This window comes from Engystomops pustulosus, chromosome 6 (assembly GCF_040894005.1).
Source record: "Engystomops pustulosus chromosome 6, aEngPut4.maternal, whole genome shotgun sequence".
Taxonomy (NCBI): domain Eukaryota; kingdom Metazoa; phylum Chordata; class Amphibia; order Anura; family Leptodactylidae; genus Engystomops; species Engystomops pustulosus.
The window spans coordinates 12,941,283-12,968,346 of record NC_092416.1 but is presented as its reverse complement, the minus strand read 5'-3'; the positions used below and the strand labels follow the sequence as shown (position 1 = coordinate 12,968,346).

The following is a 27,064-nucleotide window of genomic DNA, read 5'->3' as shown; positions in this document are numbered from 1 at the left end:
CAAGAAACCTCAGTCTGACACCGACCACCAATCAGTTGTTTCCGCCATTATCTGCCATATTTATCCTCATATTAGATTCAGATTTGATAAGATAAGGGCCATTTACATGTTCAGTTTATGGAAACCAAACTAAGAAATGCATGAAATAGTAGAGGATGTCCCGGGCCTTCACTTTCCTGGTTTTCTTTGCGCAAAATCCATAAATCTGTAGCTGCGCTCTCAAGCTGACAACCAAACAGGTCAAGGGAGGAACTAATATACTATGGAAATTGTGACTATGGAGGCCTCCTCTGCAGGTGTTCAGAGACCTAAACGCCACGGATCCTACACTGGGGATTCTGGGAAGAATATATAAAATAGGTTTTTTGGGACAGAAAAGGAAAACTTAGGCCTCAGTCCCACCCTGAAGGCAGCGCCCTCTATATGTGACATGTAGAGTGACATGATATATTTCAGTGTATCAGATTACTGATCCAACCTCCAAATCCCACCAGTTGCTAAACCATAAATAATAGCAATCAGTAGCGTAACATATGCCCGGGCCCGTAGCGGCTGCTATGGGGCCCGGGAGCAGGGGGGCCATGGTGGACAGGCATCTGGCAGGAAGCCAGAACCCTGAAGCCTGAACGGCCCCCAGGCCCGTCCCACTACCTCATATGCTGCGGCCTGCATGTCAGGGGAAGTAGCGGGACTGGCCCGGGGGCACATCATTAACAAATTATAATACGTCTGCCCGTCTCCTGACTGGTCAGTCCTCCCACCTCACATACGGCCCGGATCGGCCCACCCACCTCTAATGCGGCCCGGACCACCCATCTCTCTTCTAGGAGAAGTGGAACTTATTTGTCAATCAGCTAAATATATTTGTCCAGTAAGTTCTACATAATTCTTAGCAAGACAAGAGATTATATCACACTGGTTAAGCCAAGATTCATGGATTATAAGAGTGAAATATGGAGTGTAAACTCTATGGTGGGAAAGGTAAAATTTAGTTTTTCAAATGTAGATGAAATAATAATAATAATAATAATAATGATGATGATGATGATGATGATAATAATAATAATAAAATAATTACTTTTACTAATTATTAATTACTACTTCTATTACTAATAATTTATATAATAATAATAATTATTATTATTATAATTATTACTAAGTCACTATTTACCAAAAAAGGATTTTGCATAACAATACATGCACATTTCTTATAATCACATCTGTAATGATGCACAATAAAAAAATTAATCATTTATCCCACATAACTAGAGATGAGCGAGCACTAAAATGCTCGGGTACTCGTTATTCGAGACAAACTTTTCCCGATGCTCGAGTGCTCGTCTCGAATAACGAGCCCCATTGAAGTCAATGGGAGACTCGAGCATTTTTCAAGGGGACCAAGTCTCTGCACAGGGAAGCTTGGCCAAACACCTGGGAACCTCAGAAAAGGATGGAAACACCACGGAAATGGACAGGAAACAGCAGGGGCAGCATGCATGGATGCCTCTGAGGCTGCTTAATCGCACCATTATGCCAAAACTATGGGCAACAGCATGGCCATGACAGAGTGACAGAATGAAGCTAGATAGCATGTAAAACATCCAATAATTGACCCTGACACTATAGGGCAGTGGTGGCGAACCTATGGCACAGGTGCCAGAGGTGGCACTCAGAGCCCTTTCTGTGGGCACTCAGGCCATCACCCTTGGACAGAGTTCACCAAACAGGACCAAATCCATCAAATCTTCCTGCTGTCCCAGGCAACTTGGAGAGAAGCTATTATGAAAGTCTGAAATTGCCCTCCTTCTTTCAACTGTATTGGTGGCCTCAGGTAGCCAATACAATTGAAAGAAGTGGAAGAACAGGTAGCAGTAAGTTACTGCTTAAAAAGCCATGTTGGCACTTAACGGTAAATTAGTGGATTTTGGTTGTAGTTCGGGCACTCTGTCTCTAAAAGGTTCGCCATCACTGCTATAGGGGATGGCATGCAGAGGCAGCGGCAGGCTAGAGAGTGGCATGGCGACATACTCTAAATGGACTCAGGCTTCAAACCAATGGGTGGCAGAGAGGAACCGAAGGAGGTGAGCAAGAAGCGCTCAAATAATATTGGTACATGATAAAAGTTTGCCAGTATATTTTGTGGATTACACAGCAGGGTGGCGACAAAGTTAACATGGAAGCCATGAAAACAACCCAAAATTCTGCCTGACACAGCTCGTTTGATAAGGGGACCATGTATGGAGGCAGTGAACTAGTAGTAGATTAAAGGTGCTGCAGTTAAAACTATGTTAGTTGGATCTTGGCATGGAGCTGGCGCTCCGCTGCCAGGCGAGCTTTCGCCAATCCAAGCCCCTGTCTCTAGGCTACTCCCCAAACAGCACTTCTAAGAACCTTTTGTATAAGATCAAGTGTAGTAGCGTTCTTATAAGTTTAGGATATGGCGGGTGAGGGGAATGTAAACAGATGCGCAAGAAGCGCTGAAATAATATCGGTAAATGATAAAAGTTTGCAAGTATTTTTTGTGGATTACACAGCAGGGTGGCGACAAAGTTAACAAGTTTGATGTGGAATGCCCTGTAATAGCTCTTGGGCGGTGTGCCTTTTATCGCCTAGGCTCAGCAGTTTGAGCACCGCCTGCTGTCGCTTAGCGACGGCACTGCTGCTGTGCCTAGAGCTACCGACTGATGGCGCCATGGCCACGGATGGTAATTCGGAGGAGGAGGAGGTGGAGGAGGGGTGGGAGGAGGAGGAGGTATACTAGACCTTTGAGACCTGGACCGAGGTAGGCCCCGCAATTCTCTGCGTCGGCAGTATATGACCAGCCCCAGGGTCAGACTCGGTCCCAGCCTGCACCAAGTTAAGTGTAGTAGCGTTCTTATAAGTTTAGGATATGGAGGGTGAGGGGAATGTAAACAGATGCGCAAGAAGCGCATGATGCGCATGGAGCTGGCGCTCCGCTGCCAGGCGAGCTTTCGCCAATCCAAGCCCCTGTCTCTAGGCTACTCCGCAAACAGCACTTCTAAGTACCTTTTGTATAAGATCAAGTGTAGTAGCGTTCTTATAAGTTTAGGATATGCAGGGTGAGGGGAATGTAAACAGATGCGCAAGAAGCGCTGAAATAATATTGGTAAATGATAAAAGTTTGCCAGTATATTTTGTGGATTACACAGCAGGGTGGCGACAAAGTTAACATGGAAGCCATGAAAACAACCCAAAATTCTGCCTGACACAGCTCGTTTGATAAGGGGACCATGTATGGAGGCAGTGAACTAGTAGTAGATTAAAGGTGCTGCAGTTAAAACTATGTTAGTTGGATCTTGGCATGGAGCTGGCGCTCCGCTGCCAGGCGAGCTTTCGCCAATCCAAGCCCCTGTCTATAGGCTACTCCCCAAACAGCACTTCTAAGAACCTTTTGTATAAGATCAAGTGTAGTAGCGTTCTTATAAGTTTAGGATATGGCGGGTGAGGGGAATGTAAACAGATGCGCAAGAAGCGCTGAAATAATATCCCTAAATGGTAAAAGTTTGCAAGTATATTTTGTGGATTACACAGCAGGGTGGCGACAAAGTTAACAACTTTGATGTGGAATGCCCTGTAATAGCTCTTGGGCGGTGTGCCTTTTATCGCCTAGGCTCAGCAGTTTCAGCACCGCCTGCTGTCGCTTAGCGAAGGCACTGCTGCTGTGCCTAGAGCTACCGACTGATGGCGCCATGCCCACGGATGGTAATTCGGAGGAGGAGGAGGTGGAGGAGGGGTGGGAGGAGGTATAGTAGGCCTTTGAGACCTGGACCGAGGTAGGCCCCGCAATTCTCTGCGTCGGCAGTATATGACCAGCCCCAGGGTCAGACTCGGTCCCAGCCTGCACCAAGTTAAGTGTAGTAGCGTTCTTATAAGTTTGGGATATGGCGGGTGAGGGGAATGTAAACAGATGCGCAAGAAGCGCATGATGCGCATGGAGCTGGCGCTCCGCTGCCAGGCGAGCTTTCGCCAATCCAAGCCCCTGTCTCTAGGCTACTCCCCAAACAGCACTTCTAAGAACCTTTTGTATAAGATCAAGTGTAGTAGCGTTCTTATAAGTTTAGGATATGCCGGGTGAGGGGAATGTAAACAGATGCGCAAGAAGCGCTGAAATAATATCCCTAAATGGTAAAAGTTTGCCAGTATATTTTGTGGATAACACAGCAGGGTGGCGACAAAGTTAACAACTTTGATGTGGAATCCATGAAAACAACCCAAATTTCTGCCTGACACACCTCGTTTGATAAAGGGACGATGTATGGAGGCAGCTATATGGACGACTTTTGGAGGTAGCAATGGAGACAACGTGTGGAGGCTGCTATGGAGACAATTTAATTTGGATAGTGCCTGTATGTGGCAGTCCCAAACATTTTTCAAACCAGAGGAGCAGGTAGGTGGCCCTCCAGTAAAATGGGATAGATTGAGTGCCTGTATGTGGCAGTCCCAAAAATGTTTCAAACCAGAGGAGCAGGTAGGTGGCCCTCCAGTAAAATGGAATAGATTGAGTGCCTGTATGTGGCAGTCCCAAAAATTCTTCAAACCAGAGGAGCAGGTAGGTGGCCCTCCAGTAAAATGGAATAGATTGAGTGCCTGTATGTGGCAGTCCCAAAAATTGTTCAAACCAGAGGAGCAGGTAGGTGGCCCTGCAGTAAAATGGAATAGATTGAGTGCCTGTATGTGGCAGTCCCAAAAATTGTTCAAACCAGAGGAGCAGGTAGGTGGCCCTGCAGTAAAATGGAATAGATTGAGTGCCTGTATGTGGCAGTCCCAAAAATGTTTCAAACCAGAGGAGCAGGTAGGTGGCCCTCCAGTAAAATGGAATAGATTGAGTGCCTGTATGTGGCAGTCCCAAAAATTGTTCAAACCAGAGGAGCAGGTAGGTGGCCCTGCAGTAAAATGGAATAGATTGAGTGCCTGTATGTGGCAGTCCCAAAAATGTTTCAAACCAGAGGAGCAGGTAGGTGGCCCTCCAGTAAAATGGAATAGATTGAGTGCCTGTATGTGGCAGTCCCAAAAATTGTTCAAACCAGAGGAGCAGGTAGGTGGCCCTGCAGTAAAATGGAATAGATTGAGTGCCTGTATGTGGCAGTCCCAAAAATGTTTCAAACCAGAGGAGCAGGTAGGTGGCCCTCCAGTAAAATGGAATAGATTGAGTGCCTGTATGTGGCAGTCCCAAAAATTGTTCAAACCAGAGGAGCAGGTAGGTGGCCCTGCAGTAAAATGGAATAGATTGAGTGCCTGTATGTGGCAGTCCCAAACATTTTTCAAACCAGAGGAGCAGGTAGGTGGCCCTCCAGTAAAATGGGATAGATTGAGTGCCTGTATGTGGCAGTCCCAAAAATGTTTCAAACCAGAGGAGCAGGTAGGTGGCCCTCCAGTAAAATGGAATAGATTGAGTGCCTGTATGTGGCAGTCCCAAAAATTTTTTAAAACAGAGGACCGGGTAGGTGGCCCTCCAGAAAAATGGAATAGATTGAGTGCCTGTATGTGGCACTCACAAAAATTGTTTCAAACAGAGGACCGGGTAGGTGGCCCTCCAGAAAAATTAAATGCATGAAGTACTATAGCAAGAGCCAGTGGGCCCTGTCAAAAAATAGCCATTTTCCTCTGCTTTACTGTACAAAGAGGAGGAGAAGGAGGAAAATGAGGAGGAGGAGGAGGAGTGGATCAATTATTCAGGTTGAGCTTCCTTCACCTGGTGGAGATTGGAAATTCTGAGAAATCCAGCCTTTATTCATTTTAATAAGCGTCAGCCTGTCAGCGCTGTCAGTCGACAGGCGTGTACGCTTATCGGTGATGATGCCACCAGCTGCACTGAAAACCCGCTCGGACAAGACGCTAGCGGCAGGGCAGGCAAGAACCTCCAAGGCGTACAGCGCCAGTTCGTGCCACATGTCCAGCTTTGAAACCCAGTAGTTGTAGGGAGCTGTGTGATCATTTAGGACGATGGTATGGTCAGCTACGTACTCCCTCACCATCTTTCTGTAAAGATCAGCCCTACTCTGCCGAGACTGGGGACAGGTGACAGTGTCTTGCTGGGGTGACATAAAGCTGGCAAAAGCCTTGTAAAGCGTACCCTTGCCAGTGCTGGACAAGCTGCCTGCTCGCCTACTCTCCCTCGCTACTTGTCCCGCAGAACTACGCACTCTGCCGCTAGCGCTGTCAGAAGGGAAATACTGTTTCAGCTTGTGCACCAGGGCCTGCTGGTATTCATGCATTCTCACACTCCTTTCCTCTCCAGGGATGAGAGTGGGAAGATTTTGCTTGTACCGTGGGTCCAGGAGAGTGAACACCCAGTAATCGGTGCTGGAATAAATTCTTTGAACGCGAGGGTCACGGGATAGGCAGCCTAGCATGAAATCTGCCATATGCGCCAGAGTACCAACGCGTAAGAATTCACTCCCCTCACTGGCCTGACTGTCCATTTCCTCCTCCTCCAACTCCTCCAACTCCTCTTCTTCTGCCCATACACGCTGAACAGTGAAGGACTCAACAATGGTCCCCTCTTGTGTCTCGCCAACATTCTCCTCCTCTTCCTCCTCATCCTCCTCCACCTCCACCTCCTCCGATATGCGCTGAGAAACAGACCTCAGGGTGCTTTGGCTATCAACAAGGGAATATTCTTCCCCCGTCTCTTGTGACGAGCGCAAAGCTTCCGACTTCATGCTGACCAGAGAGTTTTTCAACAGGCCAAGCAGCGGGATGGTGAGGCTGATGATGGCGGCATCGCCACTGACCATCTGTGTTGACTCCTCAAAGTTACTCAGCACCTGACAGATATCAGACATCCACGTCCACTCCTCATTGTAGACTTGAGGAAGCTGACTGACCTGACTACCAGTTCTGGTGGAAGTTGACATCTGGCAGTCTACAATCGCTCTGCGCTGCTGGTAAACTCTGGATAACATGGTCAGTGTTGAATTCCACCTCGTGGGCACGTCGCACAACAGTCGGTGAGCGGGCAGTTGGAGGCGGCGCTGCGCTGCCCTGAGAGTGGCAGCATCTGGGCTGGACTTCCTGAAATGCGCACAGATGCGGCGCACCTTCGTGAGCAAATCAGACAGATTGGGGTATGTCTTGAGGAAACGCTGCACATGTGTCAGTCTGCCGAGTTGCAGAGCCGCCACCAGGTTACGGCCGTTGTCACACACAACCATTCCCGGCTTGAGGTTCAGCGGTGCCAGCCACAGATCAGTCTGCGCCGTGATGCCCTGTAATAGCTCTTGGGCGGTGTGCCTTTTGTCGCCTAGGCTCAGCAGTTTGAGCACCGCCTGCTGTCGCTTAGCGACGGCACTGCTGCTGTGCCTAGAGCTACCGACTGATGGCGCCGTGCCCACGGATGGTAGTTCGGAGGAGGAGGTGGAGGAGGGGTGGGAGGAGGAGGAGGCATAGTAGGCCTGAAACACCTGGACCGAGGTAGGCCCCGCAATCCTCGGCGTCGGCAGTATATGAGCAGCCCCAGGGTCAGACTCGGTCCCAGCCTCCACCAAGTTAACCCAATGTGCCGTCAGCGATATATAGTGGCCCTGCCCGGCAGCACTCGTCCACGTGTCCGTGGTCAGGTGGACCTTGTCAGAAACGGCGTTGGTCAGGGCACGGATGATGTTGTCTGACACGTGCTGGTGCAGGGCTGGGACGGCACATCGGGAAAAGTAGTGGCGGCTGGGGACCGAATACCGAGGGGCGGCCGCCGCCATGAGGTTGCGAAAGGCCTCGGTCTCTACTAGCCTATAGGGCAGCATCTCCAGGCTAAGCAATCTGGAGATGTGCACATTAAGGGCTTGGGCGTGCGGGTGGGTTGCACTATATTTGCGTTTCCGCTCCAGCGTCTGGGGTATGGAGAGCTGAACGCTGGTGGATGCTGTGGAGGATCGTGGAGGCGACGATGGGGTTTTTGTGCCAGGGTCCTGGGCAGGGGGCTGACTAGCAGCTGACACAGGGGAAGGAGCAGTGGTGTGCACGGCCGGAGGTGAACGGGCTTGTTGCCACTGAGTGGGGTGCTTAGCATTCATATGCCTGCGCATACTGGTGGTAGTTAAGCTAGTAGTGGTGGAACCCCTGCTGAGCCTGGTTTGGCAAATGTTGCACACCACAGTCCGTCGGTCATCCGGTGTTTCCTTAAAGAACCTCCACACTTCTGAAGATCTAGCCCTCGCCGCAAGAGCCCTCACCACGGGAGCTTCACTAGTTGACAGTGGCGCTGATGCACCAGCTCTGGCCCTGCCTCTCCGTCTGGCCCCACCACTGCCTCTTCCAACCTGTTCAGGTCGAGGACTCTCCTCCGTCTCAGAAGCACTGTGTTCACCCGGCCTCTCAACCCAGCTTGGGTCTGTCACCTCATCATCCTCCGATCCCTCAGTCTGCTCCCCCCTCGGACTTCCTGCCCTGACAACAACTTCCCCACTGTCTGACAACCGTGTCTCCTCATCGTCGGACACCTCTTTACACACTTCCACTACGTCAAGAAGGTCATCATCACCCACAGACTGTGACTGGTGGAAAACCTGGGCATCGGAAAATTGCTCAGCAGCAACCGGACAAGTGGTTTGTGACTGTGGGAAGGGTCCAGAAAACAGTTCCTCAGAGTATGCCGGTTCAAATGCCAAATTTTCCTGGGAGGGGGCAGACTGGGGGGGAGGAGGCTGAGGTGCAGGAGCTGGAGGAGTGGGGATTTCGGTGACATGGGTGGACTGCGTGGAAGACTGACTGGTGGTGGACAAATTGCTCGAAGCATTGTCAGCAATCCACGACATCACCTGTTCGCACTGTTCTGGCCTCAACAGTGCTCTACCACGAGTCCCAGTAACTTCAGACATGAACCTAGGGAGTGTAGCTCTGCGGCGTTCCCCTGCTCCCTCATCAGCAGGTGGTGTCTCACCCCGCCCAGGACCACGGCCTCTGACCCCTGCAGTAGTTGGACGCCCACGTCCCCGCCCTCGTCCTCTACCCCTAGCCCTCGGGTTAAACATTTTTAAAATGAGAGTTATAACTTTTTTTTTTTTTTTACTTCTTTTTGTTTTTTTGTGTGTTTTTTTGTGTTTTTTTTTTTTTTTTGTGTTTTTTGTTTTTTTTTGAGTTTTTAAAACCAAACAATCCTATCCTATTGCTATGGCTATTTTCTAGCCAAGTATCAAAGGAAGCACACTACTATGCCAGATGAGATGACACTGAGTTATTGCCTAATAGAAATCCAACCCCTACTGAATTTTCCCACTTCGGCCTTTGCTATGGATATGTGCGCCACTAAGCGCAGAACACAGCGGTCGCAAGTCTCACTACAAATTGCTCAGAATTGGCAAGTACATGCACTGCAGAAACTACAGCCACCAGCAGATCAACCAGAAATCAAATATATAACGCTACTGTAGGCTTCAAGAAGCTGTTTGTATTCTCCTATGGCTATTTTCTAGCCAAGTATCAAAGGAAGCACACTACTATGCCAGATGAGATGACACTGAGTTATTGCCTAATAGAAATCCAACCCCTACTGAATTTTGCCACTTCGGCCTTTGCTATGGATATGTGCGCCACTAAGCGCAGAACACAGCGGTCGCAAGTCTCACTACAAATTGCTCAGAATTGGCAAGTACATGCACTGCAGAAACTACAGCCACCAGCAGATCAACCAGAAATCAAATATATAGAACGCTACTGTAGGCTTCAAGAAGCTGTTTGTATTCTCCTATGGCTATTTTCTAGCCAAGTATCAAAGGAAGCACACTACTATGCCAGATGAGATGACACTGAGTTATTGCCTAATAGAAATCCAACCCCTACTGAATTTTGCCACTTCGGCCTTTGCTATGGATATGTGCGCCACTAAGCGCAGAACACAGCGGTCGCAAGTCTCACTACAAATTGCTCAGAATTGGCAAGTACATGCACTGCAGAAACTACAGCCACCAGCAGATCAACCAGAAATCAAATATATAGAACGCTACTGTAGGCTTCAAGAAGCTGTTTGTATTCTCCTATGGCTATTTTCTAGCCAAGTATCAAAGGAAGCACACTACTATGCCAGATGAGATGACACTGAGTTATTGCCTAATAGAAATCCAACCCCTACTGAATTTTGCCACTTCGGCCTTTGCTATGGATATGTGCGCCACTAAGCGCAGAACACAGCGGTCGCAAGTCTCACTACAAATTGCTCAGAATTGGCAAGTACATGCACTGCAGAAACTACAGCCACCAGCAGATCAACCAGAAATCAAATATATAGAACGCTACTGTAGGCTTCAAGAAGCTGTTTGTATTCTCCTATGGCTATTTTCTAGCCAAGTATCAAAGGAAGCACACTACTATGCCAGATGAGATGACACTGAGTTATTGCCTAATAGAAATCCAACCCCTACTGAATTTTGCCACTTCGGCCTTTGCTATGGATATGTGCGCCACTAAGCGCAGAACACAGCGGTCGCAAGTCTCACTACAAATTGCTCAGAATTGGCAAGTACATGCACTGCAGAAACTACAGCCACCAGCAGATCAACCAGAAATCAAATATATAGAACGCTACTGTAGGCTTCAAGAAGCTGTTTGTATTCTCCTATGGCTATTTTCTAGCCAAGTATCAAAGGAAGCACACTACTATGCCAGATGAGATGACACTGAGTTATTGCCTAATAGAAATCCAACCCCTACTGAATTTTCCCACTTCGGCCTTTGCTATGGATATGTGCGCCACTAAGCGCAGAACACAGCGGTCGCAAGTCTCACTACAAATTGCTCAGAATTGGCAAGTACATGCACTGCAGAAACTACAGCCACCAGCAGATCAACCAGAAATCAAATATATAGAACGCTACTGTAGGCTTCAAGAAGCTGTTTGTATTCTCCTATGGCTATTTTCTAGCCAAGTATCAAAGGAAGCACACTACTATGCCAGATGAGATGACACTGAGTTATTGCCTAATAGAAATCCAACCCCTACTGAATTTTCCCACTTCGGTCTTTGCTATGGATATGTGTGCCACTAAGAGCTAAACACAACGGTAGCAAGTCCCCCTGCTAATTCCTCACAAAATGGTAAAAGATGCAAATTAAAATAAAAAAAGTAGAACGTTATTGTAGCCCTAAGAAGGGCTGTTGGGTTCTTTGAGAATCACTCCTGCCTAACAGTAAGCTAATAGAACACCCTAACGCTTTCCCTGACCAGCAGCAGCTCTCTCCCTAGCGGCATCCAGAGACAGAATGATCCGAGCAGCGCGGCCAGCGGCTAGTCTATCCCAGGGTCACCTGATCTGGCCAGCCAACCACTGCTATCGACGTGTAAGGGTACCACGTCATGCTGGGTAGAGTGCAGAGTCTCCTGGCTTGTGATTGGCTCTGTTTCTGGCCGCCAAAAAGCAAAACGGCGGGAGCTGCCATTTTCTCGAGCGGGCGAAGTATTCGTCCGAGTAACGAGCAGTTTCGAGTACCCTAATGCTCGACCGAGCATCAAGCTCGGACGAGCATGTTCGCTCATCTCTAGTGATGATGCCACCAGCTGCACTGAAAACCCGCTCGGACAAGACGCTAGCGGCAGGGCAGGCAAGAACCTGCGTACAGCGCCAGTTCGTGCCACATGTCCAGCTTTGAAACCCAGTAGTTGTAGGGAGCTGTGTGATCATTTAGGACGATGGTATGGTCAGCTACGTACTCCCTCACCATCTTTCTGTAAAGATCAGCCCTACTCTGCCGAGACTGGGGACAGGTGACAGTGTCTTGCTGGGGTGACATAAAGCTGGCAAAAGCCTTGTAAAGCGTACCCTTGCCAGTGCTGGACAAGCTGCCTGCTCGCCTACTCTCCCTCGCTACTTGTCCCGCAGAACTACGCACTCTGCCGTTAGCGCTGTCAGAAGGGAAATACTGTTTCAGCTTGTGCACCAGGGCCTGCTGGTATTCATGCATTCTCACACTCCTTTCCTCTCCAGGGATGAGAGTGGAAAGATTTTGCTTGTACCGTGGGTCCAGGAGAGTGAACACCCAGTAATCGGTGCTGGAATAAATTCTTTGAACGCGAGGGTCACGGGATAGGCAGCCTAGCATGAAATCTGCCATATGCGCCAGAGTCCCAACGCGTAAGAATTCACTCCCCTCACTGGCCTGACTGTCCATTTCCTCCTCCTCCAACTCCTCCAACTCCTCTTCTTCTGCCCATACACGCTGAACAGTGAAGGACTCAACAATGGTCCCCTCTTGTGTCTCGCCAACATTCTCCTCCTCTTCCTCCTCATCCTCCTCCACCTCCACCTCCTCCGATATGCGCTGAGAAACAGACCTGAGGGTGCTTTGGCTATCAACAAGGGAATCTTCTTCCCCCGTCTCTTGTGACGAGCGCAAAGCTTCCGACTTCATGCTGATCAGAGAGTTTTTCAACAGGCCAAGCAGCGGGATGGTGAGGCTGATGATGGCGGCATCGCCACTGACCATCTGTGTTGACTCCTCAAAGTTACTCAGCACCTGACAGATATCAGACATCCACGTCCACTCCTCATTGTAGACTTGAGGAAGCTGACTGACCTGACTACCAGTTCTGGTGGAAGTTGACATCTGGCAGTCTACAATCGCTCGGCGCTGCTGGTAAACTCTGGATAACATGGTCAGTGTTCAATTCCACCTCGTGGGCACGTCGCACAACAGTCGGTGAGCGGGCAGTTGGAGGCGGCGCTGCGCTGCCCTGAGAGTGGCAGCATCTGTGCTGGACTTCCTGAAATGCGCACAGATGCGGCGCACCTTCGTGAGCAAATCAGACAGATTGGGGTATGTCTTGAGGAAACGCTGAACTATCAGATTTAACACATGGGCCAGGCATGGCACATGTGTCAGTCTGCCGAGTTGCAGAGCCGCCACCAGGTTACGGCCGTTGTCACACACAACCATGCCTGGCTTCAGGTTCAGCGGTGCCAGCCACAGATCAGTCTGCGCCGTGATGCCCTGTAATAACTCTTGGGCGGTGTGCCTTTTATCGCCTAGGCTCAGCAGTTTGAGCACCGCCTGCTGTCGCTTAGCGACGGCACTGCTGCTGTGCCTAGAGCTACCGACTGATGGCGCCATGCCCACGGATGGTAATTCGGAGGAGGAGGAGGTGGAGGAGGGGTGGGAGGAGGAGGAGGCATAGTAGGCCTGACACACCTGGACCGAGGTAGGCCCCGCAATCCTCGGCGTCGGCAGTATATGACCAGCCGCAGGTTCAGACTCGGTCCCAGCCTCCACCAAGTTAACCCAATGTGCCGTCAGCGATATATAGTGGCCCTGCCCGGCAGCACTCGTCCACGTGTCCGTGGTCAGGTGGACCTTGTCAGAAACGGCGTTGGTCAGGGCACGGATGATGTTGTCTGACACGTGCTGGTGCAGGGCTGGGACGGCACATCGGGAAAAGTAGTGGCGGCTGGGGACCGAATACCGAGGGGCGGCCGCCGCCATGAGGTTGCGAAAGGCCTCGGTCTCTACTAGCCTATAGGGCAGCATCTCCAGGCTAAGCAATCTGGAGATGTGGACATTAAGGGCTTGGGCGTGCGGGTGGGTTGCACTATATTTGCGTTTCCGCTCCAGCGTCTGGGGTGTGGAGAGCTGAACGCTGGTGGATGCTGTGGAGGATCGTGGAGGCGACGATGGGGTTTTTGTGGCAGGGTCCTGGGCAGGGGGCTGACTATCAGCTGACACAGGGGAAGGAGCAGTGGTGTGCACGGCCGGAGGTGAACGGGCTTGTTGCCACTGAGTGGGGTGTTTAGCATTCATATGCCTGCGCATACTGGTGGTAGTTAAGCTAGTAGTGGTGGAACCCCTGCTGAGCCTGGTTTGGCAAATGTTGCACACCACAGTCCGTCGGTCATCCGGTGTTTCCTTAAAGAACCTCCAGACTTCTGAAAATCTAGCCCTCGCCGCAAGAGCCCTCTCCACGGGAGCTTCACTAGTTGACACATTTGGCGCTGATGCACCAGCTCTGGCCCTGCCTCTCCGTCTGGCCCCACCACTGCCTCTTCCAACCTGTTCTGGTCGAGGACTCTCCTCTGTCTCAGAAGCACTGTGTTCACCCGGCCTATCAACCCAGCTTGGGTCTGTCACCTCATCATCCTCCGATCCCTCAGTCTGCTCCCCCCTCGGACTTCCTGCCCTGACAACAACTTCCCCACTGTCTGACAACCGTGTCTCCTCATCGTCGGACACCTCTTTAGACACTTCTTCCACTACGTCAAGAAGGTCATCATCACCCACAGACTGCGACTGGTGGAAAACCTGGGCATCGGAAAATTGCTCAGCAGCAACCGGACAAGTGGTTTGTGAGTGTGGGAAGGGTCCAGAAAACAGTTCCTCAGAGTATGCCGGTTCAAATGGCAAATTTTCCTGGGAGGGGGCAGACTGGGGGGGAGGAGGCTGAGGTGCAGGAGCTGGAGGAGTGCCGATTTCGGTGACATGGGTGGACTGTGTGGAAGACTGACTGGTGGACAAATTGCTAGAAGCATTGTCGACAATCCACGACATCACCTGTTCGCACTGTTCTGGCCTCAACAGTGCTCTACCACGAGTCCCAGTAACTTCAGACATGAACCTAGGGAGTGTAGCTCTGCGGCGTTCCCCTGCTCCCTCATAAGCAGGTGGTGTCTCACCCCGCCCAGGACCACGGCCTCTGACCCCTGCAGTAGTTGGACGCCCACGTCCCCGCCCTCGTCCTCTACCCCTAGCCCTCGGGTTAAACATTTTGAAAATGAGAGTTATAGCTTTAATTTTTTTTTAACTTTTTTTTGTGTTTTTTTGTTTTTTTTGTGTTTTTTAGTTTTTAAAACCAAACGATGCTATCCTATTGCTATGGCTATTTTCTAGCCAAGTATGAAAGCACACTACTATGCCAGATGAGATGACGCTGAGTTATTAAACAAAATAAACGTAAAATAAAAAAGGAAATGGCAGACTGTGCCTAATTGAAATCCAACCCCTAATAAATTTTCCCACTTCGGTCTTTGCGATGGATATGTGCGTCACTAAGCGCAAAACACAGCGGTCGCAAGTCTCACTACAAATTGCTCACAATTTGCTAGTAGATGCACTGCAGCAAGTTCAGCCACCAGCAGATCAACCAGAAATCAAATATATATAACGCTACTGTAGGCGTAAGTAAGCCGTTTGGATTCTCCTATGGCTATTTTCTAGCCAAGTATGAAAGCACACTACTATGCCAGATGAGATGACACTGAGTTATTAAAAAAATAAACGTAAAATAAAAAGTAAATGGCAGACTGTGCCTAATTGAAATCAAACCCCTAATAAATTTTCCCACTTTGGTGTTTTAGGTGGATATGTGTGCCACTAAGAGCTAAACACAACGGTAGCAAGTCCCCCTGCAAATTCCTCACAATATGGTACTAGCTGCAAATAAAAAAAAAAAAGTAGAACGTTATTGTAGCCCTAAGAAGGGCTGTTGGGTTCTTGGAGAATCACTCCTGCCTAACAGTAAGCTAATAGAACACCCTAACGCTTTCCCTGACCAGCAGCAGCTCTCTCCCTAGCGGCATCCAGACACAGAATGATCCGAGCAGCGCGGGCAGCGGCTAGTCTATCCCAGGGTCACCTGATCTGGCCAGCCAACCACTGCTATCGACGTGTAAGGGTACCACGTCATGCTGGGTGGAGTGCAGAGTCTCCTGGCTTGTGATTGGCTCTGTTTCTGGCCGCCAAAAAGCAAAACGGCGGGAGCTGCCATTTTCTCGAGCGGGCGAAGTATTCGTCCGAGCAACGAGCAGTTTCGAGTACGCTAATGCTCGACCGAGCATCAAGCTCGGACGAGTATGTTCGCTCATCTCTACACATAACGAACACCATAAAAAATCCCAAGAAATTGATGACATTTCCTTGTTTCAATAAATAACTTACAGAGCGATCATAGAGTTTTATATTCTGCAAAATGATTCCATTAAAAACTTCTGTTTGGCATCAAAATATATTTATAAAATTTTTTTTTTTTAAATGTAAAAAAATAAGACGCCTCTTACCGGGATGTGACACATTGCCAATAATTTGTGGAAGGAAGCAGAATAATGGAAATGGAAGAAACTTACATGATTTCCATTGAATCCGGTTGGGTTTGGATAATTTCGTACAGAGTTTCTCCATTTGTGTCCTGGAGGAAGGAGTGAAGAAATTATGATAAAATCAGATATTTGGTCCTGACCTGCAGAAAACATTGCGATATAAAAGCAGAGGATTTATTATAAGACACTCACACTGAAGAGGATCCCAGGGGTCGGTGATGTGAGTTTTGGGGAGGCTAAAAAACAAGACTTCCAGATTTTTCTATTAAAATGAGAAAAATAAAAATCAGCATCTTCCTCTATAACTATTATATCTTATGTAGATATAATGTATCACAGATAATTGTACAGGTGGAGCAAACTTTAACCTGATGCTTAACTGGTTAATTTCCTCTAACAGCAAACCTTAAATTAACACTTGGGACCCACATAAATTCAAACCTAAAAATCCTATTCTGGGTCGGGTTCTGCTGTCTAACCTGGACCAGGACCACTCCCCTAGTGAATACCAATAGAATGTCCCACTACAATCTCTCTACCAAAAATAATATTAGTACTAAAACAAGTTTACAGGATCAAAAAATAACCAAAAACCATAGAGCCAATCCCATAAAATGACTCTAATCTTTATCAATACATAACAGGGCAATCAATAAACACTAAAACATTCAAAATGAAAAAAACACAAAAAACAAGAAGTGCGATGGTCAATTAATCAAGTACATACACTGTAGATATTAGTACAAAATTCCACATAATCCAAAGGTACACAATTGGTATTAAAGTACAAGTGCTCCCCGACTTAAGAACACCCGACTTACAGATGACCCCTAGATACAAACGATCCTCTGGATGTTGGCCATTACTGTACCTTAGACTTAGGCTACAATTATCAGCTGTAAGAATTATAACAGGTGTCTGCGATCAAGATTTAAGGTTAATTCTGGTTTTTATGACAATCCAAAAGTTTTTATATCCAATAGTCAAAGAGACCAAAAAATATTTTGTCTGGAGTTACAATTATAAAATATAAGCTTGAGCCAAACTGGAACTTCTAATGAAGTCCAGGGTCAGGCATGGTGGACCCAAACTTTGCTTTTCGCTATCATCCATAATTGATACTTCACATAACAAAAGTCATTGAAATTCAGTGCATCCACCCAGCTAAGGAGGCGGAGCTCAGTCTATGAGACATCAGTCTTATCTCTGCATCACATTGGGGCACATTTACTTACCCAGTCCTGTCGCGGTCCAGCGTCGCGTTCTCCGTCGAGGATTCGGGTGTTCCAGCGATTCACTAAGGTAGTGCGCCCACTGTCCACCAGGTGTCGCTGCTGCACTGAAGTCCGACGAAGTTCACCGTCCTATCCTGGGTGCAGGTAAGCACGTATCAAGCGACAATTGTTTTTTTTTAAATACCATGGTTTTTCCGAATCTGTCGGGTTTTCCGACGGCCACGCCCCCCCCCCCCCCCCATTTCCGTCGCATGCATGCCCATGCCCATGCGCCACAATCCGATTGCGTGCGCCAAAAACCCGGGGTAATTCGGAGCAAACTGGTAACTTTCGGGAAACCCAACGAAAAAGAGCGATTCGGGCCCTTAGTAAATGACCCCCATTATCTTTTCTGAATTACCTTGAGGATAAGTACATGGCCAGAACACAAAGCAGCAGAAAGAAAACTCCAGCGACTGCCCCCAGGATCAGAGGGAAATCTGTGCTATCACCTTTAAAAAACAGGAAAATGTAAAAAGTACATGAAGTGATACCAAAGACTTCATAAAGGGAACCTGTCAGCAGGTGACCATGCAGACTGCAGCCGGTATTAGGTTACTTGCCCATGAAGGATTTTCTTGAACAAGGTCTGAGCCTACATTGGACATCACCGGGACAGAACTCCGACTCATGGATAGCAGGTTGTGCTAAATACATGGCAGAGGTTTTTCACTGTTCTTTGACCCAAAAAATGTTATCATAGAAAAATGTTGCATGAACTACTCTGAAACAAACTATCACATTCAATATATGCAAGGTACTGGCACCCATCATGCGCTTTCACTCTTGAACTCTTCTGTATTAACTCTTTAAATGCTGCTGGCAAAGTTGTGGCATGTAAATGTGACAAAGAGGATCTCCCTAATATAAATGGCGCTGGGGACTTCTCCAATGGCATTTAAAGAGATAACACCCGCAATTAATGGGGGTTTAGGTTCTGTACCCAAACCCAAGCAGTTTTTAAAATATGTCTAGACCTGAATTTTAATGGTTCACTCATCACTAATGATTACACATCTCCTCAGGTACAGAACCTCACACTGCTGGCTCACCTTACCTTATTGACGGCTATGAAAGTCCTCTGTTTTGTGCCCACAGTTACCGTTAGAGACCCTTCTTGTGATATAGGGGGGGCTAGTAAGTGTGAAAATATTTCTCTATGTCTACTGGACTACTGCTGGACTATTACTGGACTACTGCTGGACTATTACTGGACCACTACTGAACTACTGCTGGATTGTAACTGGACTATTACTGGACAATTACTGGACAATTACTGGACTATTACTGAACTACTACTGGACTATTACTGGACTACTGCTGGACTATTACTGGACTACTACTGGACTATTACTGGACTATTACTGGACTACTGCTGGACTATTACTGGACTACTACTGGACTATTACTGGACTATTACTGGACTATTATTGAACTACTACTGGACTATTACTGGACTATTACTGGACTATTACTGGACTATTACTGAACTACTGCTGGACTATTACTGGACTATTATTGAACTACTACTGGACTATTACTGAACTACTACTGGACTATTACTGGACTACTACTGGACTATTACTGGACTATTACTGGACTATTACTGGACTACTACTGGACTATTACTTGACTTTTACTGGACTACTGCTGGACTACTACTGGACTATTACTGAACTACTGTTGGACTATTACTGGACTATTATTGAACTACTACTGGACCATTACTGGACTGTTACTGAACTACTACTGGACTATTACTGAACTACTACTGGGCTATTACTGAACTATTACTGGACTATTACTGGACTATTAACAGACTATTGCTGAACTACTACTGGACAATTACTGAACTACTACTGGACCATTACTGGACTATTACTTAACTACTGCTGGACTATTACTGGACTATTATTGAACTACTACTGGACTATTACTGAACTATTACTGAACTACTGTTGGACTGTTACTGAACTACTGCTGGACTATTACTGAACTACTGCTGGACTATTACTGGGCTACTACTGAGCTTCTGCTGGAGTATTACTGAACTACTGCTGGACTATTACTGGACTAAGACTGAACTACTGCTGGACTATTACTGAACTACTGCTGGACTATTACTGGACTAAGACTGAACTACTGCTGGACTATTACTGAACTACTACTCAAATATTACTGGACTACTGCTGGACTAATACTGAACCACTACTAATGCAGCAGAATTTGCACTGATCCTCAGAGGATAAATAAAATGCCCCCCATTCTCACACAGACATCTCCTACACATAGCATGGGCTATCCCTTCTTGTCCATTCCAGGATAGCAACAGAGGAGTTTAAGGGTTTTCCTGGGAAACAAGTCCACAGGATAGATCCTAACTTGCTGATTGCCGGTTCTTGAGATGAATGGAGCAGGCCACTGCGCATGTCTGTCTGCTCCATTCACCTCTATGGACAAGCGTTGCACCGTCTGCCTAACTTGTTTCCTGGGAAAACCCTTTTAACTACTACTGGACTACTACCAAATAACTGCTGGACTCTTAACCACTTAACCACTGATGGATTACTACTAAACTATTTTTGGATATTACTGCACTACAATTGGACTGCTACTAGACTATGCACTCTCATCGTTCACTAACGTTGTATGTGGATCTCTTGTGAGGAGGAATCCCCAGCCGTGTTGTGAGCGATACATGAATAGCGGCCATTGTTGTCTATGGTCAGAGTCTTCCCTGTCTCATTGTGTAATATAGATCCATCCTTCCTCCAGGTGTAGTGAGTGACATCAGGACGGCTGCTCCCGAAATCACACACCAATTCATGGTCATTCCTCACAGTGATGTTCACCCCATCCGCTGCATCTACAGGAGGAAGAAACATTGTACTCAGTGATCTCAGACATACATTACCTACTTCCCAATGATCTGTCCTTCACAATGTGGTAGGAAGTTTAGTATTATTACCATTATTAATGCTTAAAACTTCCAAGGAGGATTGAAAAATTATCCGGGCAAAAAGTGGACTCACCGCATTTTGGTTCTAATGTTGGGCCATTGATCAGCCTATCTTTTAAACCTTCCAAGGGCATTTAGGGGGTTTAAAGGGATTCCGGAAAATCCCCTTTAATATTATGCCTGATTTGCCTGATGTGTGTTCTATGCATTCTATATTAGGAGAATTAGTGGCTCCTGGTTGTATACTTACAGATGACAGGGATCTGTATGGGGGCGGATTCCCCTCTCCCCACAGTATTTCGGGCAGCACAGGAATAGGGCTCCATGTCCCTGGTCACACTCCTCACTGTCATCTCCCGTCCTCTGTCTGGTAATCTGGTTTCCCCTTTGTACCATTCATACTCAGATACATCAGGCCTGGAGACGCTGTTACATTGTAACATCACGTCACTTCCTTCCAGGAATTCATCCATCCCAATCACTGTGATGGTCACATTTTTAGGTGCATCTGTGAAAGAAAATAAGAAGAAAAAAGTGATTCATTCCTGCTGAATTTTGGCTTTCCATGGCCTTTATTCAGGGTCATTTGGATGTTTTTGGTTGTTATTTTGATTTAAAGGAAATGTACCATTTGTTTTTATGTATTATGAACCAAACATACCTTGAAAATTCTGTAGCTACACTGATGCAGAAACATATCTTGTTTTATCCCTGATCCGAGTGGTTTTGCTAAAAAAAATAATTATAAAATTCAGAACCTTGGGAAAGTTGGATTGCATGCAGGCTGCCGCACATAAACACATAACACGGAGCTTCCTGAGCTGTCCAGACAGGACTAATCAACCTGAGCTGGATGACTCATACACAGCAGCTGGGGGAGGGTGGAGCGATTGATTACTTCTGCCTGTCAGGAACAACACAGTGATTATGTTTTCTCGGCTTATGCTGGGCAGTACAAGGCTTGAGAAGTGCATAATTAGGGCAAGAGGCGAGCACTAGGGCAGCCACAGCAGTAACAGAGCCTCATTATCATAATTTTATAATTGTTTTTTCAGCAAAACCACTTAATTCAGGGAATGTTTCTGCATCAGTGTAGCTACATCATTCTCAAGGTATTTTTGGTTCATAATGCATAAAAGTAAATGGTAGATTTCCTTTAAAAAGAGAAAAAGAGTGTCAATGTCATAGTTTATATGGTTGAAAAAAGACACATCAAGTTCAACCAGGGAATTGAAGGGATTGGATGAAGAAGAGATTTATGGGAAACAATTCTATATAACATAATCATCAAAGTTATTTAGGTGTAAAAAGGCATCTAGACCCTTCTTGGAGCTCTCTGCTGTCCCTGCTGTGACCAGCGCCTGAGGCAGGCTGACACGCGCAACTGGGTATCGGCAACAGGAGCAGCAGACCTGCTGACTTAAGGCATGATGACTTGTTATGGGCACAGGAGGCAAAGGAACCCACAAAATCTCAAATGTCTTTGACAAGATCTGGCCGCCAGTAGTAACAAGATATTAGGGAAACAGATCTCTGTACCCCAGCCACACGAGAGCAATGTCCCCAAGTTAGTATCCTCTTCCGAAGAGCAGGTTGGACATAGATATTGCCAGGAGGGAGCTGCCATAGGCCCACAGGAGCCAAAACAACCAGCTGTTCGAGAGGAACGATATGACGAGGAGCTGATTCTTCCCCAACAACATCAGAGGCACGAGAGAGGGCATCAGTTTTGACGTTCTTCTCGGCTGGACAGAAGTGAATCAGGAAGTTGAATTGCGAGAAAAAGAAGGAGCAGCGAGCCTGACAAGGATTGAGACGCTAAGCAGTCTGGAGATACAGGAGATTCTTGTGGTCAGTGTAGGTATAGACCGGATGATGAGCTCCTTCTAGAATATAGCGCCATTCCTCCAAAGCAAGCTTTATGGACAGAAGTTCCCGATCACCAATGGAAAAATTCAAAGGTCTTTGAGAAGAAGCCACAGGTGAGTCTGCGACCTTTGGGCCCTTTCTGGGTGAGAACGGCCCCAGCACCAACGGATGAGGCATCAACCTCCAACTGGAATGGCTTCTCTGTATCAGGCCGTGTGAGAACTGGCGCAGAGGCAAAGGCAGACTTCAGCTTAGTGAAGGCTTCTTCAGCTGCTGGAGGCCAGAGTTTCGGATTGGCGTTCTTCTTAGTCAGTGCCACAAGGGGGATACAAGAAAGGAGAAATGTGGAATAAATTGCCGGTAATAATTGGCGAAGCCCAGATATCTCTGTATGGCATGTAGTCCGACTTGGCGAGGCCACAACTTGGCAGGATCCATCTGTAGTCCTTTGTCAGAAATTATGTATCCCAGGAACGGAAGGCTACACTGGGGAAATTGCCATTTCTCGAGCTTGGCATATAAGTGATTGGCCCTTAGGCACCTGAGAACTTGCCGGACGTGGATCAGATGAGACTGTAGGTAAGGAGAAAACACAAGAATATTCTAAAGTAAACAACGACACAAATATAGAGCAAGTCTCTGAAGATATCGTTGACAAATTCTTGGAACACCGCTGGGTTATTGCAGAGTCCAAAGGGCATTACCAAATACTCAAAATGCCCATCTCGAGTATTGAATGCCGTTTTCCACTCATTGTCTTCATGGATGCGGATAAGGTTATATGGCCCCCGCAGATCCAGCTTGGTGAAAACCTTGGCACCCCGAAGGAGATCAAAAAGCTCAGTGATGAGAGGCAAAGGGTAGTGGTTTTTCACCGTGACTTTATTGAGACAGTGGTAATCGATGCACTGACGGAGGGAACCATCCTTTTTGGCCACAAAGAAGAATTCAGCACCAGAAGGGGGAAGACAACTTGAATCCATTCTGCAAATTCTCCTTGACGTAGGCTGACATAGCTGCGGTCTCAGGCACAGATAACGGGTATAAACGACCTCGTGGAGGAGATGTACCCAGCAGCAGGTCTATGGAACAGTCATAGGGGCAGTGCGGTGGCAGAATCTCCGCTTGCTTCTCAGAGAAGACATCTGCAAAATCCTTATAAGCAGCGGGAAGACCTTCCAGCTGCTTGGGAGAGTCCACAGAAGACATTACGGACACCGGGTTAAGAGCCATGAGACAGTGAGAACTCCGATCCTCAGCAAAGGATTTCCCCAGCCTGCCAGTAGAGCACCAAAGCACGTTGCTGCAACCCTGAGAGGCCCAATAGCAGTGAGGACGTAGAGTGGGGGAGCACATAAAATTAAACAGTCTCTCCTTGTGCAATGCCCCAATTTGCAGAGACTGGGGCTCAGTATGATACTGGACCGGGTCATGGATAATCTGTCCACTGATGAAAAAGATAACCAGTGGCTTCTCTAGGCGAACAACAGGAAAGTGATGCTGGGAGACCAAGGCAGCATCCACGAAATTCCCATTATGAGTCCATTATGGCCAAGACTCAAAACTGAGAAGAGCAGGGTGATGAGAAGAAGCTCTGCTCTCACCTAGGAAGACGCCCGGGCTGGTTCCTCAAAGACGGACTGGAACTAAGAGAAAAAGGTGGTGATATTAGCCGTGACCATGTCTTTCCTGTGCCAGAGGGGAGTAGCCCATGAAGGGCCTTCCCGGAGAGGAGACTGATGATAAAAGCCACTTTAGACCGTTCTGTGACGAACTGCGTAGGCATGAATTCAATGTACTGGTATGCATGCCATATTATTGTATATTCTTTTATCTGATGTATTAATTATCCTGTTTTAAATATTATAGTTAATAAATATATGTGTATTTATACATTTCTGATTATCAGTGTGGACTGGTGCTTGGTGCGATTTCTTTCCTTTTATGAATTCAATGTGCAGGGAGCACTGAGTGATAAAACTTGTGATAAAACAACTTGGGATCCCCATCATATTTAGGCAGCATGGAGAGTCTTAGCTTGGGTTCAGCGTAGGGCAGAAAATCCGGAGTAGCAGAAAGAACTGCAGGAACTTCACACTGGTGCTGAGTAGCCATCACTTGCTGCAACGTGACGGTATCTTGTCCGAGTTGCTGAGCTTGCACAGCAATCTGTCAGGACTGCTGGGCCACTATGGGGGTAAAATCAGCCTTTATAGCTGGCAGAACCTCGGCGGGATCCAAGGCAGGATCTTACTGTCAGGATCGGTGGTAGTGGATCCTCTGTACCACCGCGAACAATGACGTAAGACAACACCTTTGACCGGAGTCTAAGTGGTACCCTGTTATTACCAGAGCCCAATTATCAGTGCGCTGGCCCTTTAAATTTTACAGAGCCGGCGCAGGCGTAACCCTAGAGCTCGGACATCGCTGGCACCTCCACTGGAGCCAGGACAGGTGTGTTACATGCTGGGGCACACGGAGGTACACGGTTGCGCCTGCGACCCGGGATATGGGTCACAAGGGCACCCATGACATATAATACAAAATATATAACACGGAACTCCTAAAAATATTTCTAGCAAACAGTGATGTGTAAAGAAACTTTGCTCTTGAAAATACTCTAAACTTGGTCATTGTTCCCAGTACATGGATATAACTGCAGTGTGTGCTGATACTTTGCCACAGGAAATATTGTAAAGTAATTACAGTTATCTATTCCCATCATATTCCGTTTTTTACCTCTTCACTTTTTCCTGTCACTCTCTGGTTCTAAGGTGTTTTGAGCTAAATGGCAAAACCTCATGTTTTCCCACAAAATATTACCTGGGTGAGCTCTTTTATACTGTCTATAACACATCACATGTGAAGGCCGTGAAGATTGGCTTCCTACAAGGTTAAATAGGGTAATTCTAAGAGTAATATCTGCAGTAAAAGTAATAGTAACATAATATAAAATATACACATTGCTCTTAGTGGCTCCTGGTTGTATACTTACATATCACAGGGATGTGTATGGGGGCAGATTCTCCTTTCCCCACAGTATTTCGGGCGGCACAGGAATAGAGCTCCATGTCCCTGGTCACACTCCTCACTGTCATCTCCCGTCCTCTGTCTGGTAATCTGGTTTCCCCTTTGTACCATTCATACTCAGATACATCAGGCCTGGAGACGCTGTTACATTGTAACGTCACGTCACTTCCTTCCATCACTTCATCCTTCCCGATCACAGTGATGGCTACATTTTTGGGAATGTCTGTGGAATAAAATTAAACCAGAGTAAAGTCTTCTATGACTCTGCAGATAGAGATCAGTCAGTGATTTATATATGAAGGACGTCCTGACCTCTATCACTATCATCACTCATCTATCACTGTGTGTAATGTCACAGCTTCACATATACTACATAGTGATACGTCTCATGATGTGAATTTAGAAAAGTGTTTTAATAAAGACGACCCCAGGAAAGGACGGAGCGGAGCTTCAAAACTCATTTGGAAGCCCAACATCAGATGGGGATTCTTTATTCCAATAAGGAATAACGACGCATTTCAGGTTACGGTATTCTAACAAAGCATCCCCATCTCATGTTGGGCTTCCAGGTGAGTTTTGATGCTCCGTTCCGTCCTCTCTTTGGGCCGTATACATTACGTTATCATCAGTCCGGGCTCCTGGTTCCAATTTGAACGTGGCTACTAAGGATTGGCTGCTATACACACACCCTTTTAAGGTTTTTGTCTATTTCAACCCAGGTGAGAGTCCTGATCGATTGGTTCTACCAGATTTGTAGTTCTACTACACCAGGGTTGTGCTTTGTTTTCTGTCTGTCTTGCATTTGTACTCTGCTGCTTTTGGGGCTTACGGATGCTCTCCTTGCCCCTCATCCCAGGTATTTTTGAATACAACTGTTTTAAGTAATCTCCAACTTGGCCAAGATTTGGCTTTGTGAGATATTGCCACTTCTTGATATGTTACCTTCCTCCATCAGCCATCAGAGGAAGTCTTGGAGCTTATTGCACCTAGTACTGCCCTTAGGTTACATGGTGCTTTTCTTTTGGTATAAATAACAATAATAACAATATACACTTACATCCGTGTCCCAGGATCCATCAGCAGGTTTCTCTTCTAATGATTGTTATTGCTCAGCTATTGCTCTGCCCCAGGGTAATGGAGCATTAATACTTCCATCTAATAAAAGCCCAAGCGCCATCCAAAGGTCACAGAGACCCAGGACCTGTATGGAGACTGCTGATAGATCCTGGCGCGATGTTCCTGACAGGGTCAAAAAGAGCATAAATAATATTGTCCCCAGTCCCCATGAATACTTACAGGTGATCTTCAGGGTTCCTGATCCCTCAGTTCTTTGTCCATTAGGATGTGTAGCCGTGCACTGGATAAGACTCCCATCATCCTCATAGGAAGGAGTATAAGTCAGTGCTGATTCTTCTCTCCACAATCCATACATTAGATCCACTGACTTCTTTATCACACGACCGGGTTTGTTCCATTGTAGATCAGGAGGACTGGTGCCGCACGTGTGATATACTACAGATCGTATAATGGTGGCTTCTCCTTCCTTCAAAACTTCTAATACTTCAAGATAAATTTCTGCCAAAGAATCTACAAAATCGTAAAAAAAAATTTGCACTGACTTCTTTATGTGACCGGGTTTGTTCCATTGTAGATCAGGAGGACTGGAGCCGCACGTGTGATCTACTGCACATCGTATGGTGGTGGCTTCTCCATCAGCCATAACTAATCTCAATAAGATCAGTTACATTTGGACACATTCCGCTGTAACCTTTTAGAAGTTGTGGTTCTATGTCATAATACATTTCTAACCAATGAGCAGGACACAAAAGGAAGTAAGAAAAATCTACCACAGAGAGGGAGACGTGAAAAAGGAACATAGCAGTTTATGGGGAGCAGTCTGTGAC

The 27,064-nt window shown here is 47.0% G+C and overlaps 1 protein-coding gene across 1 annotated transcript in view; it reads right to left on the bottom strand.

Moving 5' to 3' along the window:
- LOC140065852 (B-cell receptor CD22-like) overlaps positions 1-27,064 on the bottom strand; it is a 36,342-nt gene that overhangs the window by 5,704 nt on the left and 3,574 nt on the right. Inside the window, exons 3-11 of the mRNA XM_072113409.1 lie at positions 26,457-26,747; positions 25,133-25,383; positions 23,201-23,441; positions 21,872-22,006; positions 20,512-20,769; positions 19,947-20,168; positions 17,664-17,754; positions 16,221-16,290; positions 16,056-16,117 (exon numbers count right to left, since the gene is read on the bottom strand). Coding sequence (XP_071969510.1) covers positions 16,056-16,117; positions 16,221-16,290; positions 17,664-17,754; positions 19,947-20,168; positions 20,512-20,769; positions 21,872-22,006; positions 23,201-23,441; positions 25,133-25,383; positions 26,457-26,747 — 1,621 coding nt within the window. The remainder of the gene's footprint in view (positions 1-16,055; positions 16,118-16,220; positions 16,291-17,663; positions 17,755-19,946; positions 20,169-20,511; positions 20,770-21,871; positions 22,007-23,200; positions 23,442-25,132; positions 25,384-26,456; positions 26,748-27,064) is intronic.